Source organism: Vipera ursinii (assembly GCF_947247035.1).
Source record: "Vipera ursinii genome assembly, chromosome: 1".
In the NCBI taxonomy this organism is placed as follows: domain Eukaryota; kingdom Metazoa; phylum Chordata; class Lepidosauria; order Squamata; family Viperidae; genus Vipera; species Vipera ursinii.
In genome coordinates this window covers 240,290,709-240,314,175 of record NC_139512.1, presented here as the reverse complement: position 1 = coordinate 240,314,175, position 23,467 = coordinate 240,290,709, and the positions used below count along the sequence as shown (strand labels likewise).

The 23,467-nt window shown below is 43.3% G+C and overlaps 1 protein-coding gene across 1 annotated transcript in view; it reads left to right on the top strand.

Moving 5' to 3' along the window:
* SNAP91 (synaptosome associated protein 91) overlaps positions 1-23,467 on the top strand; it is a 96,734-nt gene that overhangs the window by 23,231 nt on the left and 50,036 nt on the right. The window contains exons 3-8 of the mRNA XM_083377774.1: positions 7,548-7,690; positions 9,779-9,854; positions 12,413-12,515; positions 19,649-19,742; positions 20,232-20,343; positions 22,401-22,507. Of these exons, the coding sequence (XP_083233900.1) occupies positions 7,548-7,690; positions 9,779-9,854; positions 12,413-12,515; positions 19,649-19,742; positions 20,232-20,343; positions 22,401-22,507 (635 nt within the window). The remainder of the gene's footprint in view (positions 1-7,547; positions 7,691-9,778; positions 9,855-12,412; positions 12,516-19,648; positions 19,743-20,231; positions 20,344-22,400; positions 22,508-23,467) is intronic.

Below are 23,467 nucleotides of genomic sequence, written 5' to 3'. Positions count from 1 at the left end.
GAGAATACTGTATATGTCATTCATGAAACTGTGAAGTCCTTGATACTCTCTGAGCTTGGTTGTTTGCTTGCAGATATTTCATTATTGTATTCAACTAGATCAGGAGTAGGCAACCTCAGCTCTTTTATGACTCATGGAGTTGAAGTCCATGAGTCATAAAAGAGCCGAAGTTGCCTACCCCTGAACTAGATAATATCAAAGTGGAGTTGCTTCCTGTTTATGTAGAGTAGTTTGCCCTGCAAGTGTTGGTGGGGCATAGTTTCCTCATATTCATTAGGATATTGCTTTTTGTTTGATTGTTTGCCTGATGTTAATCCTTGTTTATCTGGGCGCGGTTACTGGAGAACATGTGATCTAGTCTTACTGTTTCCTTCTTACCATTTTTATTGTCATCAATCAGTATTAAAGGTGCTAGGCTAATTGAAAAAAGGAGCACATAGGTTTAACCAAAGGTTGTCTCTGGATAGCTGTACTCTATATTCCACCTGGTATTTGAGACAGAATGGGAAACTTCTCTTAAAAATTCAAAATTGTGTGAGCTCCAGTGGAGTGAATTTGCAGAAAGGACCCAACTTGTCTCCATAGGAAATCTTGCCAAGAATATTGAAGAGATTTGGCCCAGCAGTCTTCTGAAAATCCGACACGATTGAATGGAAGAAAAAATATATATCAAATGCGGACTTAAATCTCTGAAGCCTGACTGTTAGATACTGGCATGTATTGATGATTGTTGAATGAATGAACCTTTATTGTCGAAGTACAACATGTATACCTTGAGATTGGCTGAGCCTCCCTTCATGCCCCCCCCAACTCACAGTGACAGCAAACCCACCATCTTGTTACACCATGTGAGCTAATTGCACAACACACCGGCCTCGCAAGTCAATTATATATAGAGTTATTTCCCATTCAGGAGCCTGACAGCCCATGAATAGAAGCTGTTCTTCAGCCTGTTGGTACGGCTGGCTATACTTCTGTATCTCCTACCCAATGGTAGGAGAGTAAAGAGGTACCGACCAGGGTGTGAGTCGTCCCTGAGAATTTTCCTCACTCTTCCAAGGCAGCGAGCCCTGGCAATGTCATCCAGTGGTGTCAGGGGATAGCCCACGATGTTTTGTGCTGTGCTCACCACCCTCTGTAATATCTTCCTATCCGCGGCTGTCAGGCCAGCATACCAAACCACAATACAGTGCGAGAGGATGCTCTCTATAGTAGACTGGTAAAAGAAAGTCATTAGCCATTGTTCTACCCTGTTCTTCCGCAAGACCCTGAGGAAGTGGAGTCTCTGTTGCAACATCTTGGGGATCATGTGATCACCATTTGTGACCTTCCCAGATGGCTTCCGACAAGCGAAGTCAACGGGGGAAGTCGATTCGCTTAATGACTGCAGTAACTCACTTAACAACTGCAGTGATCTGCTTAACAATTGTAGCAAAAAAGGTTGTAAAATTGGATGCGACTCACTTAACAACTGCTTACCTTAGCAGCAGGAATCTGGTACCAATTGGGGACCAACATTGAAAACTACCTGTATGAATTAAGACCATATTTTTCAAGTATTTCCCCCAACCACCACCCTTTGGGCCAGTGATGTAGAATTCTGTCAAATGGCAACACAGTCACCCTACTCAGAATAATGCAGGTGATAATTGCAGTTCTCTTACAGTCATACCTACGATCAGAATGAGAGTGCCGCTTTAGATGACAAATGTTAGGAAATGAAAGCAACTCTCTCTCTTTGTCATTCCTTCTGATTCAACATATCCAGGAATCATTGATCATGTGCTTTGTGGTGACTTTGCTATTGCTGCATTACACTTAGAGAGTTGTGAATGTGCCCTGATGAAGCATTTAACAGTGTATCATATAAGCTTCTCTGTGTCACAGTTATTTGTGTATTTTATCATTTAGCAATAACAATTATTATTTAGCAATAATTTTACTGCTGTCTGCTCTCTTACAGTATTATTGAAACATTTTTAACTCCTTGCCTCATGAACCTCTTGGTATAGTGCCATCTTATGTATACATATGCATCTCTTTCTCCTTTGATTTTAAACGTGGAATTTATAAATATGTGTTTGAAGAATTAAAAATTATTGCTGTGTATTAGTATAGTGCATTCTTTGAAAATGGTTTAGAAGTACTTTTGATTTCACATCAGCACAATACCTCTTTAACATTTATTAAAATAACTCCTTTTTCAGATATCCATACAACTAGCCTGAATATGGTTATGATTGTTGGAAAGATGGTTTACATTAAAAGTTAATGTAACTCTTAAAGCAGGGGTGTCAAACTCAATTTCATTGAGGGCCGCATCAGCATTGTGGTTGCCCTCAGGTGGCCGGGTGGGTGTGGCCAGGGTGGGTGTGGCCTACTGGGTGGGCGTGGCTAGAGTGCGTATGGCCTACTGGGTGGGCATGGCCAGCTCTACATCGTTCGCATCAAGGGTGCCTATGGGGGCCTGGGCAGGAGTGGGACAGATCTGAGGGTCTCTGGCAGAAGGAGGGTCTCTGGGCCAGGGCCAAGGCAGTGGGGGCCGTTCCCTCACTGTTTCCAGGATGGCTTCGCGGGCCACATGAAACCACTTCGCGGGCCGCATCTGGCCCCCGGGCCTTGTGTTTGACATGTCTGTCTTAAAGCAACCACATCTTTTTTCAGGCTCACACAAAAGCCTGAAAACAATCAGGCTGTTTTTAATAACTGTAACAGCAGAAGAGTGTAATGCTCAAATTAACTCCAAAGAACTTCTCTAGAATAATTTTCCAAGCATATAGAGCGCTACTGTGGCGGGTCTATGACAACTTGCCATGGTCAACTCGCCACAGGACAAGAGTTAAAGTAATGTTGAAGAAATAGTGAAATAGAATCATTAAAGAAATTATGGCAAAGGAAGGACAAAATGAAATGTGAATGACAAAAATTAAAATATTGATAAAATTATTTTAAATAATTAAATTTAATTTTTGCATTGTTCTATGGCAAGATGGCCATTGGTGAGTTGTCCCATGGCAAGTTGGCCATGGTGAGTAGGCAGTGAGTTGGCCATGGTGAGTTGACCATTTTGAGTTGGCTGTGGTAAGTTTTCGCAGTCCCTACTGTGGGTATATGGAATTTTACTGCACCAGTCTCATGATTCCAGTTTAGAAAATGCCTGCAAAAGTGTACCTGATCTACTTTGAATATAATAATAGGAAGTGATTTTAAATTATTGCTCATGAATTCTGAATGTTAAATCCGTATTGATCTTTATATCTTCCATATCAATGTGGATGTTCATGAGTTTTATAAGTAGTAGATTCTATAGCAAGTAAGACTAAAATCTATAAATAATAGCAGTTCTTACTGAAATATAACAGGAAGAAATATGATCATCATAGGAATCGATCATCATAGGAAGCTAAAACTCAAATACTTTGGCCACCTAATGAGAAGGAAAGACTCACTGGAGAAGAGCCTAATGCTGGGAAAGATCGAGGGCAATAGAAGAAGGGGACGACAGAGAATGAGGTGGCTGGATGGAGTCACTGAAGCAGTAGGCGTGAGCTTAAATGGACTCCAGAAGATGGTAGAGGACAGGAAGGCCTGGAGGAACATTGTCCATAGGGTCGCGATGGGTCGGACACGACTTCGCAGCTAACAACAACAAGGAATCGATATGAGCATAGTGATAAGAATAAGTTTGCAATAATGTAAATTGCTTCACATTAATCTGCTCTATTATAGCATGTCATGATTAGGTCACTGGGCTTCTAGACAGGCTTACAAGAAAGAATTGTTTTCATTAAATCAATGAAATATACTACGACTAAGTAGACATTTAAATTGAGATAATATTTGCTTTTTTCTGTGCTTGTTTTGTGTTTGTAATGTGACATTTTTGTATCTATTACATACTGCCTTGTAGGACAGTGGATTTGGATAACAATAATTTAATTATTCAGTTTTAAACTTAATTGATACTATAATATCCAGTCATGTAAAAAACATAGGCTCTCTCTCTCTCTCGCTCTCTCTGTGTGTATAGATGCAGTTATAAATACAAGTATAGATCTAATCCTCAATTTAGTTCTAAACATTATGCTTAATTAAATTTGAGATGCTGAAAAGGTAAATGCCTAAACTGATTCTAAACCAACTCTGCATGTATTGGCCCAAAGTAGAAATGGCTGAAAATTCTCAGTTAATGAATTTCCTTCTGCCACAGCTTTTATGGCATAAACAGAGGAGAAGTTGATATGAGAGAATAATGTAAAAAACAGGTAGTTCCTTGTACATGTACTCAAAAGTGCAGGTTACTCATTTAATCTTTCAAAGGTAAATCTATAAAGTCAGTAGCAAAAGGAAAAAATATGTTTCATTAATTAGTTCTAACAAAATGAAATTCAATGATGAAAAAAGTAATGTTCTACATTTAGGCAAGAAAAACCAAATGCACAGGTGTAATATAGGTCAGTGATGGCAAACCGTTTAGCGACCGAATGCCAAACTGCAACCCAAACCCCACTTATTTATCGTCGGGTGCCTGGTGGGCATGGCCCGCTGGGTGGGTGTGGCTACTGGGTGGGCGTGGTTGCCGTGGTTATGGCAAACTGGCTGGGCATGGCCACCTCGATGTTGCTTGTGGGAGCTGGGCATGGTTGGGGAGATCCAGGGGGTCTCTGGCAGGTGGGACAGTGGACAGGAGGCTCGTCCTGTGGGGTGAGGAAGGGGCAGGGCAGGGGTGCCATTTCCATTCCGCATTTGTTGCAGACGTTTCATGACCCAAACTAGTTAACATCAGCAGTGCCAGAGGAGAATGGGGTTTGTGGAGTGGAGGAGAAGAGGAGGAAGAGGGCAGATGTGGGTTCCTTGGTCCTCTTTGAGCTTTAAGGCTTTGTTGTAGACGTCTCATGACCCAAACTAGGTAACATTATTAATTCACTTATTATCCCACTTTGAGTTCTGAAACTTCTGAAAGAAAACTATCATCCTCAGAGACACCCCCTCCAAGGACCCTTCATTTTAACTTCATTTTAGCTAGAAATATTCTCCTTGGTTGGCATTCCAGAACGTCTCAGGGCAGAAGAACCTGCCTGGCAGGACCTCATTCCTCTTTCCCACGGGGCATATCCCAATGCCCCCATCCTTCTTCCACCATTTCCTGGACCCTAAAGGCCAATGAAGTTTCTCTCAACCACCAGCACCAGCATTCCCAGTTCCTCCGAGCTGCTCCACCATCTCCAGTTTTGCCTACCTTTTGGGGCTTCACCTGGACACAGCACCCCCGTTCATGGATCGGGATGCTCCTCCAAAGGCCGACTGCATCCTCCCTCCCAGCAGCTTGCCTGACCTTTCATCGCCTCAGCTCCACACAACCCTTCACAAGCCTGAAATAACCTTCCAGGAGCAAATTCTCCTCCTTTTTTCTCGCTCACCCCAGCCGCCCCTCACAAATATCTCGCCCTTCGCCTGCTCCCCTCAGACCTGTAACTGGCCCTCCACTCCAGCAGCCCCACTCCAACCGCCAGTGGGGCTGGGTCCCTCGGCGGTGGTGGTGATGTTGAGGGCTGGCGGCACCAGTTTCCTTTCGGCTGGCATGGCAGCAGTGGCAGAGGCTGGGGCTCGCATTCCATAGTGCCTAGCGAGGGACCCGCCTCAGAAGTAGCAACAGCAGTGGCATCGTCATCAACAGGCTTGGCTGCCCTAAGCGAGGCTGAGGCTGCAAGTGAGACCTGAACCTCTCAGTCCGGCCCCGAGGTAAAACGAAAATAGGTGAGAGGAGGAGAGGAAGGGGGCATGGCTGAAATGCAAGCGCACCCTTGGGCGCGCAAGGGAAAAACTGGAAAAAAACATCTTCTCCCACCAACTAGCCATCCCGCCATTGGCTGGGGCTCTTGCCACTATCCACCCACCCTCTCCTCACGATTGGACGGCTTGCCCAGGAGGTTAAGGCAGCCCAGATAAAAAGAGGTCAGGCCATAATTTGAGCACCCCTGAGCTACAGCTTTGGTGCCTCTGTAGGCAGAGCTGTGAAGTTCTCTTCTCTGACAAAGAAGCGAACTTCGCAGCTCTGCCTACAGAGCCACCAAAGCAGCAGGTGGAACGCTGGAACGCGGGGAGGGAGGGCACTGAAGTGGGTGGTTGGGCCATTGGCAAGAGCAATGCGTCTGAATGGAAAGTGGCCTCGGAACAAGCGGGGTAGGTAAGGAAAGAAATCCTCGCTCCCCCCAGAAATTTCCTTTCTTTCCTTACCTGACTCCCAGCCTTGTGCTGCTTCTCCTTTGCGATCTGCCACCGCTGCCGCAAACAAAGAAACAAAGGAAGGTTTTTTTTGGGGGGGGGGAAGAGGTCAATCAATCACAACTTCAGAATCTTTCACGAGAAGTTGGAATTGATTGATTGACCTTTTTCCTGGCTCAATAGTAGTAACTGTGAGAGGGATCTCGGAGTCCTAGTGGACAATCGCTTAAATATGAGCCAGCAGTGTGCTGCAGCTGCCAAAACAGCCTACATAGTTCTAGGCTGCATTAACAGAATGATAGAATCAAGATCACATAAAGTCTTAATGCGACTTTATATTGCCTTGATAAGACCACACTTGAAATACTGCATCCAGTTTTGGTCGCCACAATGTAAAAAAAGATGTTGAGACTCTAGAAAGAGTGCAGAGAAAAGCACAAAGATAATTAGGGGGCTGGAGGCTAAAATATATAAAGAACAATTGCTGGAATAGGATATGTCTAATTCAATGAAAAGAAGGACTAGGGATGACAGGATAGCAGTATTCCAATAACTCAGGGGCTGCCACAAAGAAGAGGGAGTCAAGCTATTCTCCAAAGTCCCCGAAGGCAGGACAAAAGAAGCAAAGGATGGAAACTAATCAAGGAAAGAAGCAACCTAGAACTAAGGAGAATTTTCCTGACAGTTAGAACAACTAATCAGTGGAACGAGTTGCCTCCAGAATTTGTGAATGCTCCAACCCTAGACATTTTTAAGAAGAGATTGGACAACCATTTGTCTGAAATGGTATAGGGTTTCCTGCCTGGGCAGGGGCTTGGACTAGAAGACCTCCAAGGTTCTTTCCAACTCTGATATTCTGTTCTGTCCTGGTTATAGTATTCTTCTTGTATGGGAATGGTGGGACTTTGAAGAGATTAAAACAACAAAACATTTATACATAGACATAAACATGACTATAATTTTAATTGAGTCAAACCCAGAATGGACTTGGGCCATATATTTATTACCTGCTTCTTTACTGCTGCTTCTCCTGTTGTTATTCTTGTAGTGCAAGAACCAATTCTCACAAAATAAACTTTGGCAATAGCAATAATTTTAGATCATCCAGTAGGAACTGTTTTCCATTTTATTTTCTATTGGCTTTTCTAAGTATTAAATACAGAATGACTTATTTTAAACCTTAAACTTCTTTTTTTAGTGAAATTACTACTCTGTCTTGTAATGATTTTGGTCAGTAATTTTTAACTATATTCTCTTTAAAACCAGTACATCGTCTCCTCTATATTTACTGTTACTATTCTCTCTTTCCCCAAATACTGTAGACCTAATCCAGGCCACAAATGAGACAAATGTCAACATTCCACAAATGGCTGATACCCTCTTTGAGAGAGCGACAAACAGTAGTTGGGTTGTTGTCTTCAAAGCCTTAGTTACAACACATCATCTAATGGTTCATGGCAATGAGGTAAGCATTTGAGTCCACAAAGCTAAAGCAAGGGATTGTTAAGGAAGCCTGTGTTCATCTCATAGACTCTAAAAAAGAAAAAGTGACAGCAAGTGGTGAGCTTATCTGATACACTGTTAAGGCAATATAAAATATTTAGCTTATGTGACATTTTCTGAATGAAAGTTTCAGAGAATAAATAAGCCACTCTGTTTACTGAAGGAGATGATTCCTACTACAGTGTTTCATGCATCTAAAAGATATGCTCTGGAGATCAGGGATCATTTGAAATAGGTTTTAGAGGATGTGGAAATTCAGGAATTAGTTAAGATGAATATCTTTGCATTAGGCATTTGGTCATGCAATGTTAGAATCCGCTGAAAGAGTTTAGTGTTATTATGCAAAAATAACATCTCTGTACTAATCTGATATACAAAGAAAAGTGTTTTGACCTACACATATTTTCACAATTTGTTAAAAGAGGCAACCCTTTTCATTTTCTTACACTGTATGTGTGTAGTTATGAACTGAGATCTCATGTTGTAATTTTTTTTAACTTTGAAAGCATGCCAAAATATTTGCTTCAGATCCTGTCTTTAAAGTTGTTTTTTACAGTCTCCCTTATCAATTTCAATAAATATCTGCTGATATCCCATACATGATCAGTTTTTGCCTAGTAAAGAAAACAAGTCCTTTATCTAAAATTGGAAGACAGTGAGAACTAGTTTTATGTGAACTAGTATTTCTCTACATTGGTCAAGTTGTTTGTTGTTTTACAAACCTAGCATATAAATAGAGTAGGGCCGCTACTTTTTTACTCAGATTATGGACTGCTATTTTATTCTTTATTCTGAATAATTTCTTGTACTGTAAGAATAAAACGTGATCTTACGTTTTCCTGAATTGGCTTATGTTCAAGTGAAAACAATACTTTCCTTAATAAAACCTATATACCACTAAAACTCTGAGAATATAAAGATATTGAAGAGTACTGGGCTAAAACGAAACCTTGAGGTACCCGATTGCTTGTTTTCCTCCATATAGATGTAGTTCCATTAAGGACACGTGCTGAGTGTGGTTTGTCAGTTAGTTATGAATCCATTTGGTGGTGATACTGTCTGTCTCTATCCCACATTTTTTTTTTAGCTTACCAAGAAATAGGTTGTGGTCTACTTTGTCAAATGTTGTCATGAACTTTAACTTCTCATAAACTTTAACTGAGAGAAATGGTGCGTCGTAGGGCAACCATTTTTGAATTAAGGTACCTTTAATGGGCTAATTTATAGAATCTGTCCAAAATTTTGGCTCAGTGACCCCCAGGGTAATGAAATTCAGAAAGTTGTGGCTGTTTCAGTGCTGCTGGCTGCTGCTGCATCTTTCAACCTGATCTTCATTTTCAGTGTTGCGTGACAGTTTCTTAACTAGTCTCACAATCCCTCCTTCCCTCCCACACCCAGCCTGCTTCCTTGACTGCCTGTTGGAAAGGGAAAGGAAGAAGATTTCTGATGCTCCCTGCCAAATTTCCTCAAGGAAAATCAATGGGAAAGCCGGCAGGAAGTCAGAAATTACTCTTGCTTTCACTATTTGTTTTGCCTGCTGTTGACTATTCCGTTTTTCTATTTAGGTAAGGAACTATCTCTGAAACGATGACCCAACCAGACATGGGTTGTTTGGTATATGTTAGCAGTAGTCTTGTTATGTCAGTTTTGTTTAAAGAGGCAATACGTTTGCATTTTACATACGGTCAGAGATACTGACCGTATGTAAAATGCAGTTGTTGGCTGTTGATTTTTAAATTAAAATTTCTCATCTGTTCAAATAATTCACTTCTAACACTGGTTTTTCTAAATAAAACATGAATTTTTCAACCTTTTTAAAAATATGGAATGATTCAGTGCGTATTCAGATTCTTGAACAGCCATCTGTGTCTAGGTACTTGTATATAAGCTGGTGTACTGTACATAACTAGAGATATGTACAGATTAGATATTAATTATGTAATGAAATCTTCTGTGGTTTTTTTTTACCAGAAATGAAATATGTTTAGGGATCTGTCATGAAAGAGAGGTGATATACAGTAATTCATTTTATTCTGTTTTTCTCCCTCAGAGATTTATTCAGTATTTGGCATCTAGAAACACACTATTCAATCTCAGCAATTTCTTGGATAAAAGCGGATCACATGGTAAGAAAAACCATTCATTTTATCAAGTTTAGTGTGGTAGTTTATTTACAGAAAATAATGAGCAGAAGTGACATTTTTCATAGTTGTTTAGGCCTACATATTTAGTCAAAGCAAATATTTATCACAAACTTATACAGTAAAGGTTAAATTTATCTTTGCTCTTAATCTGCATTTCTCTGTATTTTTCCCAATACACCAAAATGATCTGTCTAAGGACTTTGAGATACTGCCTCATTGTTACTTTAAGTCACAGTTAAAGTGAAACTATACCAATTTATTATTATTGTTTTTTAAATAGCATTTTTCTTAAAAAAACAACTAATAGAAAACTAGTCCTTAGTCTGAAGGTAATAAAACTTATATTCTGGAAAAAAAGGCTTTAATTTAATTGTCGAGCCCCGTGGGCCCGACATTCAGTGGGGGAGGCGGTCTCTTGCACCGACCCCTCTCCCCCAGTTCCAGCGTGCACCCCTGCTACTCCCAATCTCCCCATGGGGCCTACCGCTGAGCAGCTGCGTCCTTCTCCCTCCCCCACGGACGCCACCGGCCTTCCTAGGTGTCCTGCTTCTTCGGCCGCCTGCCAGCTGCTTCCGGAAACGCTGGTAGGCATGGCTGCACGAACAGGCCTTCCTGCTGGGTCTGCCGCTGAACAGCTGATCCAGGAGGCGTTGGAGCAGGCTGCCGCCGAACAGCTGATTGAGGAGGCATTGGAGGGGGCTACACGGTGACTGGAGCATCCCGGTGGTTCCATTGCCAACTGGTTATGCATAGGGACCTCGGGGGGGGGGGCAGCAAGGCATTTAGAGCTTCCTGCTGGGATGGCTGCCGGCCAGCAGAGCCCAGGAACAGACTTCTTCGGGTTTGCGGAGGGCAGTTTAGGTAGCGGTGTCCCTTGTGCAGCTGGGCACAGTGGGGCCGGATGTTTAGGGTGGGGGTTACATGGTCTACTTACCTGGTTGGGGGTGGGCCGCTGGATGGGGGGCAGACAGGCTGACAAATGCCCGTGGGGTTGGTGTCTGGAGACAGCAGCAAATGGAGCTGTGGGGGGAGGAGGGATTATATGGAATTGTGGGCGGATGTTGGTCTATGGATTGAGGGCGGAGCCCTGTACCTGGCGACTATGTAAGCATTGGGAGAGATGTGCTATCAACGCTGACTTTGTTTTCACTTTATGTGCATTGGAGCTGAATAAAGCAACTTCTGTTTTGTCACACGTTCCTGTTGAAGATTCGTGTTTGCTTTCATCGAGGACGTGTAGTTGACATTAATAAAGATTGCGTCAAAATGCAATTAAATTTATTTGTATGTATTTATTTTATGTGTTTGTTCCAGATATGGTTCTCTGATATCGAAAAAGGATAAAAACAAAAGATAAAGTTGGATGCTTAATAATGAATGACCATTTTTGTTTAATAAGGAGCAAAGAAGTTATACCAGGCTCAATATTCTAAAGGATTGTTATATTGATTCTTTGCTATTATGTCAGACCTAGTCAGTTTAGTGTAAGTTTTCAATTCCTGGTAAACATGTTTTGTTAAAAAAAACCTGTAGGCAGCCTTACATCTGTTAATTCCTCTGAAATATAGTTTGGCAGGCGGTCACTTGAGGTCTGTTGATATGAGTATCTTAGGAGGAATGTAGGTGCCTTGTTCTGTTAATACAGAAAAGATTAAATATATCACAGATTAATTGGAGAAGAGACAGTGCAAAGAAAAAATGAAAAGGGAGAAAACCTTCTAAAATGAAAAGTTGTTTTTGATTCCTGAAACTTTAGTAGTGTACTCTTTCCCCAAGGCTACCAACAAAATAACTCCATATAGGATTCTGTGAATTAAATCCTGGCAATGCAACGATTGCAGAATCAATCGCTTACTGCAGGGGTGTCAAACTGCTGGCTCGTGGGCCAGATGCATCATGGCGAAACCGTGCCCACCCCATTGCCAGCAATGGAAAAAAAGTGGCGATATGTCGTGACATGTCACGTGATGTTGCGAGTTTGACACCGCTGGCTTAACTGTATGTAAGCCTCTCTGCAGCACAACTTCATGAGCACATTGCAGAGCTAAGTTAAAATTTATAGGGATGTTGATAGGGGAATTGTCCTCTCTTTCATCATAGCCCTATCAATCATATACTGTAACTCGTCTTTATTTGATCAGCATCCAATACAGAATGATCCAACAACTGTTTTCTAGTTTAACTGTTCTTTAGATGAGAATGTGTACTAGTGATTACTGTAACAAGTGTTGTCTGTTATTCAAAACTAGTTGTATATTGAAATTTACAAGATAGTCTGCTCTCCCTTTGGGGTTTATTAATGTGACCTGCATTTAAAGAAGAGATTTTGGGAAATGTTCATTGATTGAGAGATTCTTGACTTGGTGTCAGTACTTAGGCAATTATTTACATGTGGGCCTTCTTTTACTTAGACTTTTAGAGTGCTTTGAATAATGACTGAAATATCCAATAGGTTTGCATCATTAACATTATCATTTTTTTCACTCACTGTTATAAATTAATAAATCAAAAATTGACCATATTATGCTTTCTGTTTCTAGGATACGATATGTCTACTTTTATCAGGCGTTACAGTAGATACTTGAATGAAAAAGCATTTTCATACAGGCAAATGGCATTTGATTTTGCAAGAGTAAAAAAGGGGTAAGCTGTCCTTATCTAGCATCAATATTGTTATTGCAATGTAATTAATTGAATGTTGCTATAATTATTTCTGGTACTGTTCTATCCTATCCTATCCTACCCTACCTTATCCTCTCCTCTCCTCTCCTCACCTCACCTCACCTCACCTCACCTAACATCCTATCCTAACCTAACCTAACCTAACCTAACCTAACCTAACCTAAATTGAATGTTATATTATTATTCAATACAACAAACTGAATATTGCTGTAACTATTTCTGACAATATTATTTTCATGTGAATCATTAAAAAGGAATCAAACTGAAAACATGTAAAAAAAGGGTTCTGGCAAGCAAGTATGGCCATTTGTTGGGTATAATATACCGTATATACTTGAGTATAAGCCGACTCGAGTATAAGCCGAGACCCCCAATTTCACCCCCAAAAACTGGAAAAAGTTATTGACTCGAGTATAAGCCGATCCGCCGTTCTGCAAGCCTCTGCCGCCAGCAGAGGCTCGATCCGCCATTTTGCAAGCCTGAATACACAGGAATACCCTGTGTGGCCGCGGCTCGTCGGCAGGTCTCCGTTCCTCCTGCCGACCTTTGGGGAGGTTTGGGCGCCTCCCCAAACCTCCCCAAACCTCGGCAGGTCTCCGTTCCTCCTGCCGACCTTTGGGGAGGTTTGGGCGCCTCCCCAAACCTCCCCAAACCTCGGCAGGTCTCCGTTCCTCCGCGCAGACCTGCCGACCTTTGGGGAGGTTTGGGCGCCTCCCCAAACCTCGGCAGGTCTCCGTTCCTCCTGCCGACCTTTGGGGAGGTTTGGGCGCCTCCCCAAACCTCCCCAAACCTCGGCAGGTCTCCGTTCCTCCTGCCGACCTTTGGGGAGGTTTGGGCGCCTCCCCAAACCTCCCCAAACCTCTGCAGGTCTCCGTTCCTCCGCGCAGACCTGCCGACCTTTGGGGAGGTTTGGGCGCCTCCCCAAACCTCGGCAGGTCTCCGTTCCTCCTGCCGACCTTTGGGGAGGTTTGGGCGCCTCCCCAAACCTCCCCAAACCTCGGCAGGTCTCCGTTCCTCCTGCCGACCTTTGGGGAGGTTTGGGCGCCTCCCCAAACCTCGGCAGGTCTCCGTTCCTCCTGCCGACCTTTGGGGAGGTTTGGGCGCCTCCCCAAACCTCCCCAAACCTCGGCAGGTCTCCGTTCCTCCTGCCGACCTTTGGGGAGGTTTGGGCGCCTCCCCAAACCTCCCCAAACCTCTGCAGGTCTCCGTTCCTCCGCGCAGACCTGCCGACCTTTGGGGAGGTTTGGGCGCCTCCCCAAACCTCCCCAAACCTCGGCAGGTCTCCGTTCCTCCTGCCGACCTTTGGGGAGGTTTGGGCGCCTCCCCAAACCTCCCCAAACCTCGGCAGGTCTCCGTTCCTCCTGCCGACCTTTGGGGAGGTTTGGGCGCCTCCCCAAACCTCCCCAAACCTCGGCAGGTCTCCGTTCCTCCTGCCGACCTTTGGGGAGGTTTGGGCGCCTCCCCAAACCTCGGCAGGTCTCCGTTCCTCCTGCCGACCTTTGGGGAGGTTTGGGCGCCTCCCCAAACCTCCCCAAACCTCGGCAGGTCTCCGTTCCTCCTGCCGACCTTTGGGGAGGTTTGGGCGCCTCCCCAAACCTCCCCAAACCTCTGCAGGTCTCCGTTCCTCCGCGCAGACCTGCCGACCTTTGGGGAGGTTTGGGCGCCTCCCCAAACCTCCCCAAACCTCGGCAGGTCTCCGTTCCTCCTGCCGACCTTTGGGGAGGTTTGGGCGCCTCCCCAAACCTCCCCAAACGTCGGCAGGTCTGCGCGGAGGAACGGAGACCTGCCGAGGTTTGGGGAGGTTTGGGGAGGCGCCCAAACCTCCCCAAAGGTCGGCAGGAAGAACGGAGACCTGCCGAGGTTTGGGGAGGTTTGGGGAGGCGCCCAAACCTCCCCAAAGGTCGGCAGGTCTGCGCGGAGGAACGGAGACCTGCCGAGGTTTGGGGAGGTTTGGGGAGGCGCCCAAACCTCCCCAAACAGGAACGGAGACCTGCCGAGGTTTGGGGAGGTTTGGGGAGGCGCCCAAACCTCCCCAAACGTCGGCAGGTCTGCGCGGAGGAACGGAGACCTACCGAGGTTTGGGGAGGTTTGGGGAGGCGCCCAAACCTCCCCAAACAGGAACGGAGACCTGCCGAGGTTTGGGGACGTTTGGGGAGGCGCCCAAACCTCCCCAAAGGTCGGCAGGTCTGCACGGAGGAACGGAGACCTGCCGAGGTTTGGGGAGGTTTGGGGAGGCGCCCAAACCTCCCCAAACAGGAACGGAGACCTGCCGAGGTTTGGGGACGTTTGGGGAGGCGCCCAAACCTCCCCAAAGGTCGGCAGGTCTGCGCGGAGGAACGGAGACCTGCCGAGGTTTGGGGACGTTTGGGGAGGCGCCCAAACCTCCCCAAACAGGAACGGAGACCTGCCGAGGTTTGGGGACGTTTGGGGAGGCGCCCAAACCTCCCCAAAGGTCGGCAGGTCTGCGCGGAGGAACGGAGACCTGCCGAGGTTTGGGGAGGCGCCCAAACCTCCCCAAACAGGAACGGAGACCTGCCGAGGTTTGGGGACGTTTGGGGAGGCGCCCAAACCTCCCCAAAGGTCGGCAGGTCTGCGCGGAGGAACGGAGACCTGCCGAGGTTTGGGGAGGTTTGGGGAGGCGCCCAAACCTCCCCAAACAGGAACGGAGACCTGCCGAGGTTTGGGGAGGTTTGGGGAGGCGCCCAAACCTCCCCAAAGGTCGGCAGGTCGGCGCGGAGCAACGGAGACCTGCCGAGGTTTGGGGAGGTTTGGGGAGGCGCCCAAAGCTCCCCAAACAGGAACGGAGACCTGCCGAGGTTTGGGGACGTTTGGGGAGGCGCCCAAACCTCCCCAAAGGTCGGCAGGTCTGCGCGGAGGAACGGAGACCTGCCGAGGTTTGGGGAGGCGCCCAAACCTCCCCAAACGTCGGCAGGTCTGCGCGGAGGAACGGAGACCTGCCGAGGTTTGGGGAGGTTTGGGGAGGCGCCCAAACCTCCCCAAACAGGAACGGAGACCTGCCGAGGTTTGGGGACGTTTGGGGAGGCGCCCAAACCTCCCCAAAGGTCGGCAGGTCTGCGCGGAGGAACGGAGACCTGCCGAGGTTTGGGGAGGTTTGGGGAGGCGCCCAAACCTCCCCAAACAGGAACGGAGACCTGCCGAGGTTTGGGGAGGTTTGGGGAGGCGCCCAAACCTCCCCAAACAGGAACGGAGACCTGGGGAGGTTTGGGGAGGCGCCCAAACCTTCCCAAACGTCGGCAGGTCTGTGCCGAGGAACGGAGACCTGCCGAGGTTTGGGGAGGCGCCCAAACCTCCCCAAAGGTCGGCAGGAGGAACGGAGACCTGCCGAGGTTTGGGGAGGCGCCCAAACCTCCCCAAAGGTCGGCAGGAGGAACGGAGACCTGCCGAGGTTTGGGGAGGTTTGGGGAGGCGCCCAAACCTCCCCAAAGGTCGGCAGGAGGAACGGAGACCTGCCGAGGTTTGGGGAGGTTTGGGGAGGCGCCCAAACCTCCCCAAACGTCGGCAGGTCTGCGCGGAGGAACGGAGACCTGCCGAGGTTTGGGGAGGCGCCCAAACCTCCCCAAACGTCGGCAAGTCTCCGTTCCTCCGCGCCCTGCCTGCCTGCTTCTTTCCGCTGCGGAAAGAAGCAGGCAGGCAAGGCGCGGAGTTTGGGGAGGTGCGCGCGCACCTCCCCAAACCTCCCCAAACTTCGGCAGGTCTCGGACGGCGGTGGCTTGGGAGAGGTGCGGGCGATCCCGGAAGCACCAAAGCCTCGGCCGCGCACAAGTCCTCGGTAAGTTTTTTTTGTTGACTGGAGTATAAGCCGAAGTGGAATTTTTCAGCCCAAAAAGTGGGCTGAAAAATTCGGCTTATACTCAAGTATATACGGTAGGTTATTTTGTGTGTTTATCAATAGAATGTCTAAAGAGCCTAACATTTTGCTAGGATTCCTGCCTTCTGTCACACCATGTTCTGTTTAAAAATTGAATTTCTTCCCTTTCCCTCAGTTTTCTTCTGATGGTTTCAGTAGTAACATCTTTGATTTGTTCCTCCTCTAGTGCTTGGATCTTGTTCCTCTCAACTTTTAGTCTTTTGAACTAAGTTGCTGCTTGTGTTTTATGGCCATCAGAGCACCCATCAGGAAGATGTAGAACTGCGGCAATAAACTGACAGACATTCATTGTGTCTTTTTTGCTTTGTGATGGAATTGTGCATGCATTATCAGATGTTTATCAAATAGAACTGCTTTCTCACTTAAAGGCATGTCTTTGGGGAAAAACTCTCAGTGAAACAGTCTGTGTAGTTAAATTGGCTCTATCAGCCTAGTTTAAGAGATGATCTTTGTCAGGCACTCCTGGAGGCCAGATTTGCACCCAGCTCTTATAGAGAACATTGCACCATAGTTCTGATGCAATCAGAAAGTATCTGAGTGTGTATGGCAGACATGTCAAACACAAGGCCCGGGGGACGGATGTGGCCCGCGAAGTGGTTTCATGTGGCCCGCGAAGCCATCCTGGAAACAGTGAGGGAACGGCCCCCACTGCCTTGGCCCTGGCCCAGAGACCCTCAGATCTGACCCACTCCTGCCCAGGCCCCCATAGGCACCCTTGATGCATAGGTCATACGCACTCTAGCCACGCCCACCCAGTAGGCCACGCCCACCCTGGCCATACCCGCCCGGCCCCTTGAGGCCAACCGCAATGCTGATGCGGCCCTCAATGAAATTGAGTTTGACACCCCTGGTGTATGGAATAGATCGCTGAAGAGTTCATTCCCTTATGATTTGTGGCCATATCTCATAGAGGATTTATTTTTTAACTAGTGTAAGATTCTGTAACCATATTTACACATTTCCCAATGCTAATGGTCTATTAAAATGGCTAAAGACTTTTGATTGAAGGCATTGTTTATCCCACCAACATCAAAATCTCAGGAGTTTTTATTGGGTGTAATACTACTTCTTTTTCTACCTTCTATTCAAATTCAATTATCATTGCAGCTTCCCAGTTTTTATGTAGTGTGCTGTAGCAAAAACGTAAATCTTTACATGTCAGATGAATTCTCTCCCTTTCTAACTTCCAGGCTTATGTGGCTATGTACCACTACTTTCATTGGGGAAAAATAATATTTTCCATCTGACTCCCAGGCAAAACATAGGAACTCATTAAAGTGTTTCATGTTGGAGAAATTTCTGTTGCCAAGCAGCAGATTATACCTCTAGACACTCCAGAGATTACATATCCATTTTTTAAAGCATTACTTTAACATATAAAAAAATAAAGAAATCATGATGCAAAGAAGAAACAAAATGATTAAAATACATAAGAACACACTCAGTTTTTAAATAGCAAATTAAACCCTAGTCATACAGAATAATGTTATTCAGCCTTTCCCATAAATGATACAAAGTTAATTCATAGGTGGAAAATAAGTCAATATTAGTCCATGATTTTAAATCTGTTTTAATGTTTTTTTCCATCAAAACAAAACAATAAATTGGCTACCTTTGGTGCACAATAAATCCAGAATTTTTACGAATCAAATTCTAGTTTTTCATTATATAGTTCAAATAGCATTCACATATTATTGCTGTTATTACTGTTTCCAACATCAAATAAGTCAAATGGAGCAATCATGAAACAAATCCAAAATATGCATTGTGTTATATATTACTTCTAATCTATTGAAGTTGACAGCTACCCATGGTAAACATCCCATCTGGTATACAAGATACTCATTCTTTTTGTTCCAATTTTCTTGCAAATTACCAATATCAGTGATATATGTCAATTTTCTATAAAACTGAACTGTAGATTAAGGATCATTTGAAACCAAATTATGCTAAATTAAAGTATCTAAAATTTTATAATTTAGACAGCTCGTAAAATGCTAATGTATTTGGTCTAAATCAGGAGGTTAAAATATGTTTTAGATAAGTAAGCTATTTTAAACAATCCAAATTTTTGTTCCAACAAAGCTAATATTTTGGTAGCAAGATACAAAAGTAATATGTATTTTGCCCATGAAGATTTAAAAAGATTTACTTTTCAAACTAGGATCATCCCAGAATTCAGTTTGTTATGGGAATAAGGAACAAATTTAAGCTTCATTCCCAGCTTAATCCAGCTTCTAGTTTTTAATGCTGGAAAAATACATGACTTTTAGCTAAAGTCAGAGCCAAACTATTGCAAAGACATTAAGGGAGGTCAAATATGAACTTTCCAGTTGGGTCTAACAACTGAGCTAAAATTGGGAAAGCTAAAAGTCCCATTTTCATAAGAAAGTAATACAAGGGCAATTTGGAAATAAATCTCCACTTGGTTATCAATGACAGACACTCGTAGATACAGAACTTTTATTATACACATTAGAAAACTATTACATTACTTTTCGACATAATCACCATTCAAATTGAGACAATTGTCATAATGTCTTACAAGGTTTGAAATTTCTTAATAGTAATCGCTTGGCGCCTATAGCCCAGAATTGTATGTAACATTTTAAAAAAATTCTGCACATTGCCTCAAAGTATTTGTTATACAATAAGATGTATAACATGTATGTCTTCCGGGTGAGGTTCAAGGTGTTAGTAATGATCTACAAAGCCCTACATGGCATGGGTCCGGAATACCTTGGGGAGCACCTGCGGCCGGCGTCAACTTCCCTCCGCCCAGTACGCTCCCACAGAGAGGGCCTCCTCAGGGTGCCACCGGTCAAAGAATGCCGACTGGTGGCCCCCAGGGGGAGGGCGTTCTCTGTGGGCGCACCAGATTTATGGAACCATCTTCCGGTCGAGCTCCGGATGGCGCCTGATCTCCGCTCCTTCCGGCGCGATCTTAAAACCCACCTTTTTGAACAAGCCGGCCTGACCTGATGGGATGGGGTTGGGTTTTATAAATTGGTCTTAACTTTTAATCTGTACTAATTTATTACGGGCATCGCTGTTTAATTACTTTTTAATAATTTTTAATTTTTGTATCTTGTTTTTATTATGTATTGCCCTGTTCACCGCCCTGAGTCCTTCGGGAGAAGGGCGGTATACAAATTAAATTAATAATAATAATAATAATAAGTTGGATTTGCTTTTGTTTCCTCAGGGCTGATGGTGTAATGAGGACAATGGTCCCAGAAAAACTACTGAAGAGCATGCCAATATTACAAGGACAAATAGATGCACTTCTTGAATTTGATGTATGTGCTTGTACTTTCCTTAAACTTTTATGGTTATAGAAAAACACTTCTTACTTTGAATATTAAAAAAAACCACAAAACATTTAACTTGTAAAGGAAAGTGATTGTATTTTGTCAAGCTACAGAAAAAAATAAATGGCTGAAGATGGGTGATTGAATTACCGTTTTACGCTTCATTGAAGGTCACAACTGAGCTTCATAATTTCACCATTAATGTTACACAAACTTCAAAATGATGTGTATTAATATTCAGTTTCTTAGTGGGTTATCTAGGTTTCAGTATTTCTAGCAGTCAGACCTGAGCTGTTCATTCTTGTAGTTTAGCATTGCTGAATTTACTGCAACAGAGGCATAATGTCTGTTTACACTTCTGTTTAGACTCCATAATCTGAACAATGAATATGTCTGCTAATATTTTACATTGTGCTGAAAGAAGAGGTAGTCTGAATGTTGTGTGTTTACAATAAATCATGGGCTTTTCTTATATAGGTTCATCCAAATGAACTGACAAATGGGGTCATAAATGCTGCATTTATGCTTCTGTTCAAAGATCTCATCAAGCTTTTTGCCTGTTACAATGATGGAGTCATTAATTTATTAGGTATGTAAACTCATAAAAGCATATTCTTAATCATGCTTATTAAAAAGAAAAATGATCTCTGAAGTTAATCTTGTTAAAGAAGAAGCATTGTTGATATTCCAAGTCAGTGGCTATTTTGATTCTCCTGTGTTCACATCAATCTTCCTGTTTAGACCAGATCCATTGTGGCAGTTAATTTTACGGACTCTCAGTCAGGTAGGATGGAGTGTTATATAAGTGAATAACTAACTGTGTTTATATTATCACCCGTTATGTAATGTTTCCTTAATTCTCATAATCACTGATTTTTAGATTAGCAACCTCAGCATCATAAAATATGCTTTTGAAGAATAAAAAATGATTAATTTTATTTTTTTTTTGTATTCATGGATTTCTTCTCAAGCCTAATATTCTTTGATTTGCTTAACTTCATGGTTCTTTAATCTATAGTTTCTTTTAAGGCTGGAAAACTACTTTTGACATATTTCCATGTCCTCTTACTCACAGAAGCATTCCTTGGTAATCTTTTTTTCATGCAATGCCATTACAGTGTTTTCTTTACCTCAGCCCCAGCCCTCAGGTTTAGCTCCTTATAAGTCACCTTCTTTAGTCAGGCCATCTCCTGACACAATTCTTGCTATGATCTAGCTGGCACACTATAAATGGATTCTGACAGTATCACAATACAGAGCACTCTAGAATGATGAACTAGATGCTCATTAAAACTAATTTTTGGCACCGGATGGTTTGTAAGGGTTGCTATGCAGAATCTGGCAACATTATATGTTATAACAAGGTTAGTATCAGAGAATAGCAAGGAGGTGTAGCATTATCCTGTGTGTCCTAGGTATTTCTTATTTTAGAATACTTCACTGATGATGCAGTTACTGACATGATCACGATCACTGACATGTTCACCTCCTATTGGAATTAGGCTTTGCAGGTATGTCTCTTTCCTTTAGTTGTTGGAAACCTCTTGGATATTTTTCCTTGGACATTTTTTCACAATAGGATCTGCCCATTTTCTAAAGAGTTTGTGTGGGTCTTAAATGGACTTCTTCTAAACCAGGCTTAGCATTCTTTTGAAGGAACACTAGACATGAGTTTAAAAACACAGAACTGTCTTGCATGATTTATTACTATTGGGTGTATTATAGGTTTTTTGTTGCTTCTGACAACAAGGAGTTCCATGCAGCCATGTTTTTTTTTTACAAGGACACACCCGGACTTAACTTCCAACTCTCCCATTCCTTTGCAGCACTAATTGATATCAGTCATTCTGTCCTTCTTCCTATGATTCTTCTTTGGACTTAGGATTGAGATTTAGGTTATTTTTGGACTTATTCTTCCAAAAGAAGATTAGAACTTTTTTTTCCAGAAATACTGTAATTGACTCACTGATTAATCACAAGTGTGGAACTCTATGCTCAGGCACTTTAGTCAGGCAACTTGCATTAAGCAATAAGAACCAGCACCAGTTGCCAGCATCATTATTGTGGAAGAATAAATCTCAGCAATCCAGGTAGCAAATTCAAGGCCAGTGTCTTTTTTTGCTATTTTAAGGACTGAAGGCTTGCTTTTTACAAACATATGGCTGCGTCCAAATACTGTACTTAGTGATGCTTAGATAAGCACTTCAGCATATGCTTTTGGCAATGTATTAATGAGGCAAACTTCCTCCTTGGCACAGATCATGTTTTTGTTCTTTTACCCAAATAAATAACCCCTATCAGAAAAAAATAAGTTTACCAAGCAAATGGTTGCAAGCACACTCAGCTAGCTAAGGTTTTTTTTAATTCATTGTTGATTTTGTCTTAGAAATACATTGTCCTGGGATTTCAATTTAAAGGAAGAAAAAGGTTAGGTAATAGTATAAAATTAAACTTGAAATTGGGATCGTTCATAGAAGTTTGCTAAGTGGAATAGGGCAAAAAATAAATCTGGCCATAATTGCTTTCTGCCATCTTTTTAATAATATCACTTATGAAGATTTTTCTTCATAGTGAAATGTCAAGTCTTCAGATGTTCTGCTTATGAAGAATACTAGAGATTCAGATTGTCAAATATATCTCTTCCAGAGAAGTTTTTTGAAATGAAGAAAGGACAGTGCAAAGATGCCCTTGAAATTTATAAGCGGTTTCTTACTAGGATGACAAGAGTATCAGAATTTCTTAAAGTTGCAGAGGTAAGTGAAACTTTCATATAAAGACTGCAAATATTCTTCAATGTACTGAATTTTGTGAAAAATACCAAAAGATAGAAGAGATAATGATTATATTTAACATCAGTTACACATTTACAATGATAGTATGTTGATTTGTGATTTAACTAGTAGTGACCGTTCATTAAACGGAAGGAAATGACAGTCATCTAATGGAAGTAATCACCAGGTGGTTGGTTTTCAACATCCAATGCTTGCCTGATTATTCAGCTGAATGCTTCGTGGTATGTGAAAAGAAGTCCCAGAGACCTACGCCTCAAATTGTAAAAAAAAAAAAAAAAGAGAGAGAGAGAGATACTTGGAGAATGTGTGAAAGAATTACAGTATCAAAGAAAGGCTTAAAAATCACCCAGTCCAGAGATTAAATCAAGCATAAGGAAGAAGATCCCCATCTTGATTTTGTTCATTTTAATGCATTTCTTAAAGCTGCCAAACTCCAAGAAAATTCTGGGTGATGTACAATAAGTCTTAATAGATGTATTTTAAAAAGCGATTAAAAACCTTGGGATTGTTTACTATAAGATGTGACAGAAACTTGAAAATACATTTATTTATTTGTTTAATTGATTGATTAATTAATATCACTTAAAATTTGATTACTACACTCAGGGGTGTCAAACTTGCAATGTCATGTGACGTGTCGTGATGTATTGCAACTCTTGCCATTGGCGGCAGTGGGTTGGCGTGGTCTCAGTTTGACACCCCTGCTCTACAACAACAAACTAGCATTTGTGAAATCCTCAAAGTATCTGTTTTTTTGGCCTGGCTTATCTCAAAAGGCTGTGTTCAGTCTTGAAAGCCTCTACAACAGACATGTCAAACACAAGGCCCGGGGGCCGGATCTGGCCCGCGAAGTGGTTTTATGTGGCCCGCGAAGCCATCCTGGAAATAGTGAGGGAACGGCCCCCACAGCCTTGGCCCTGG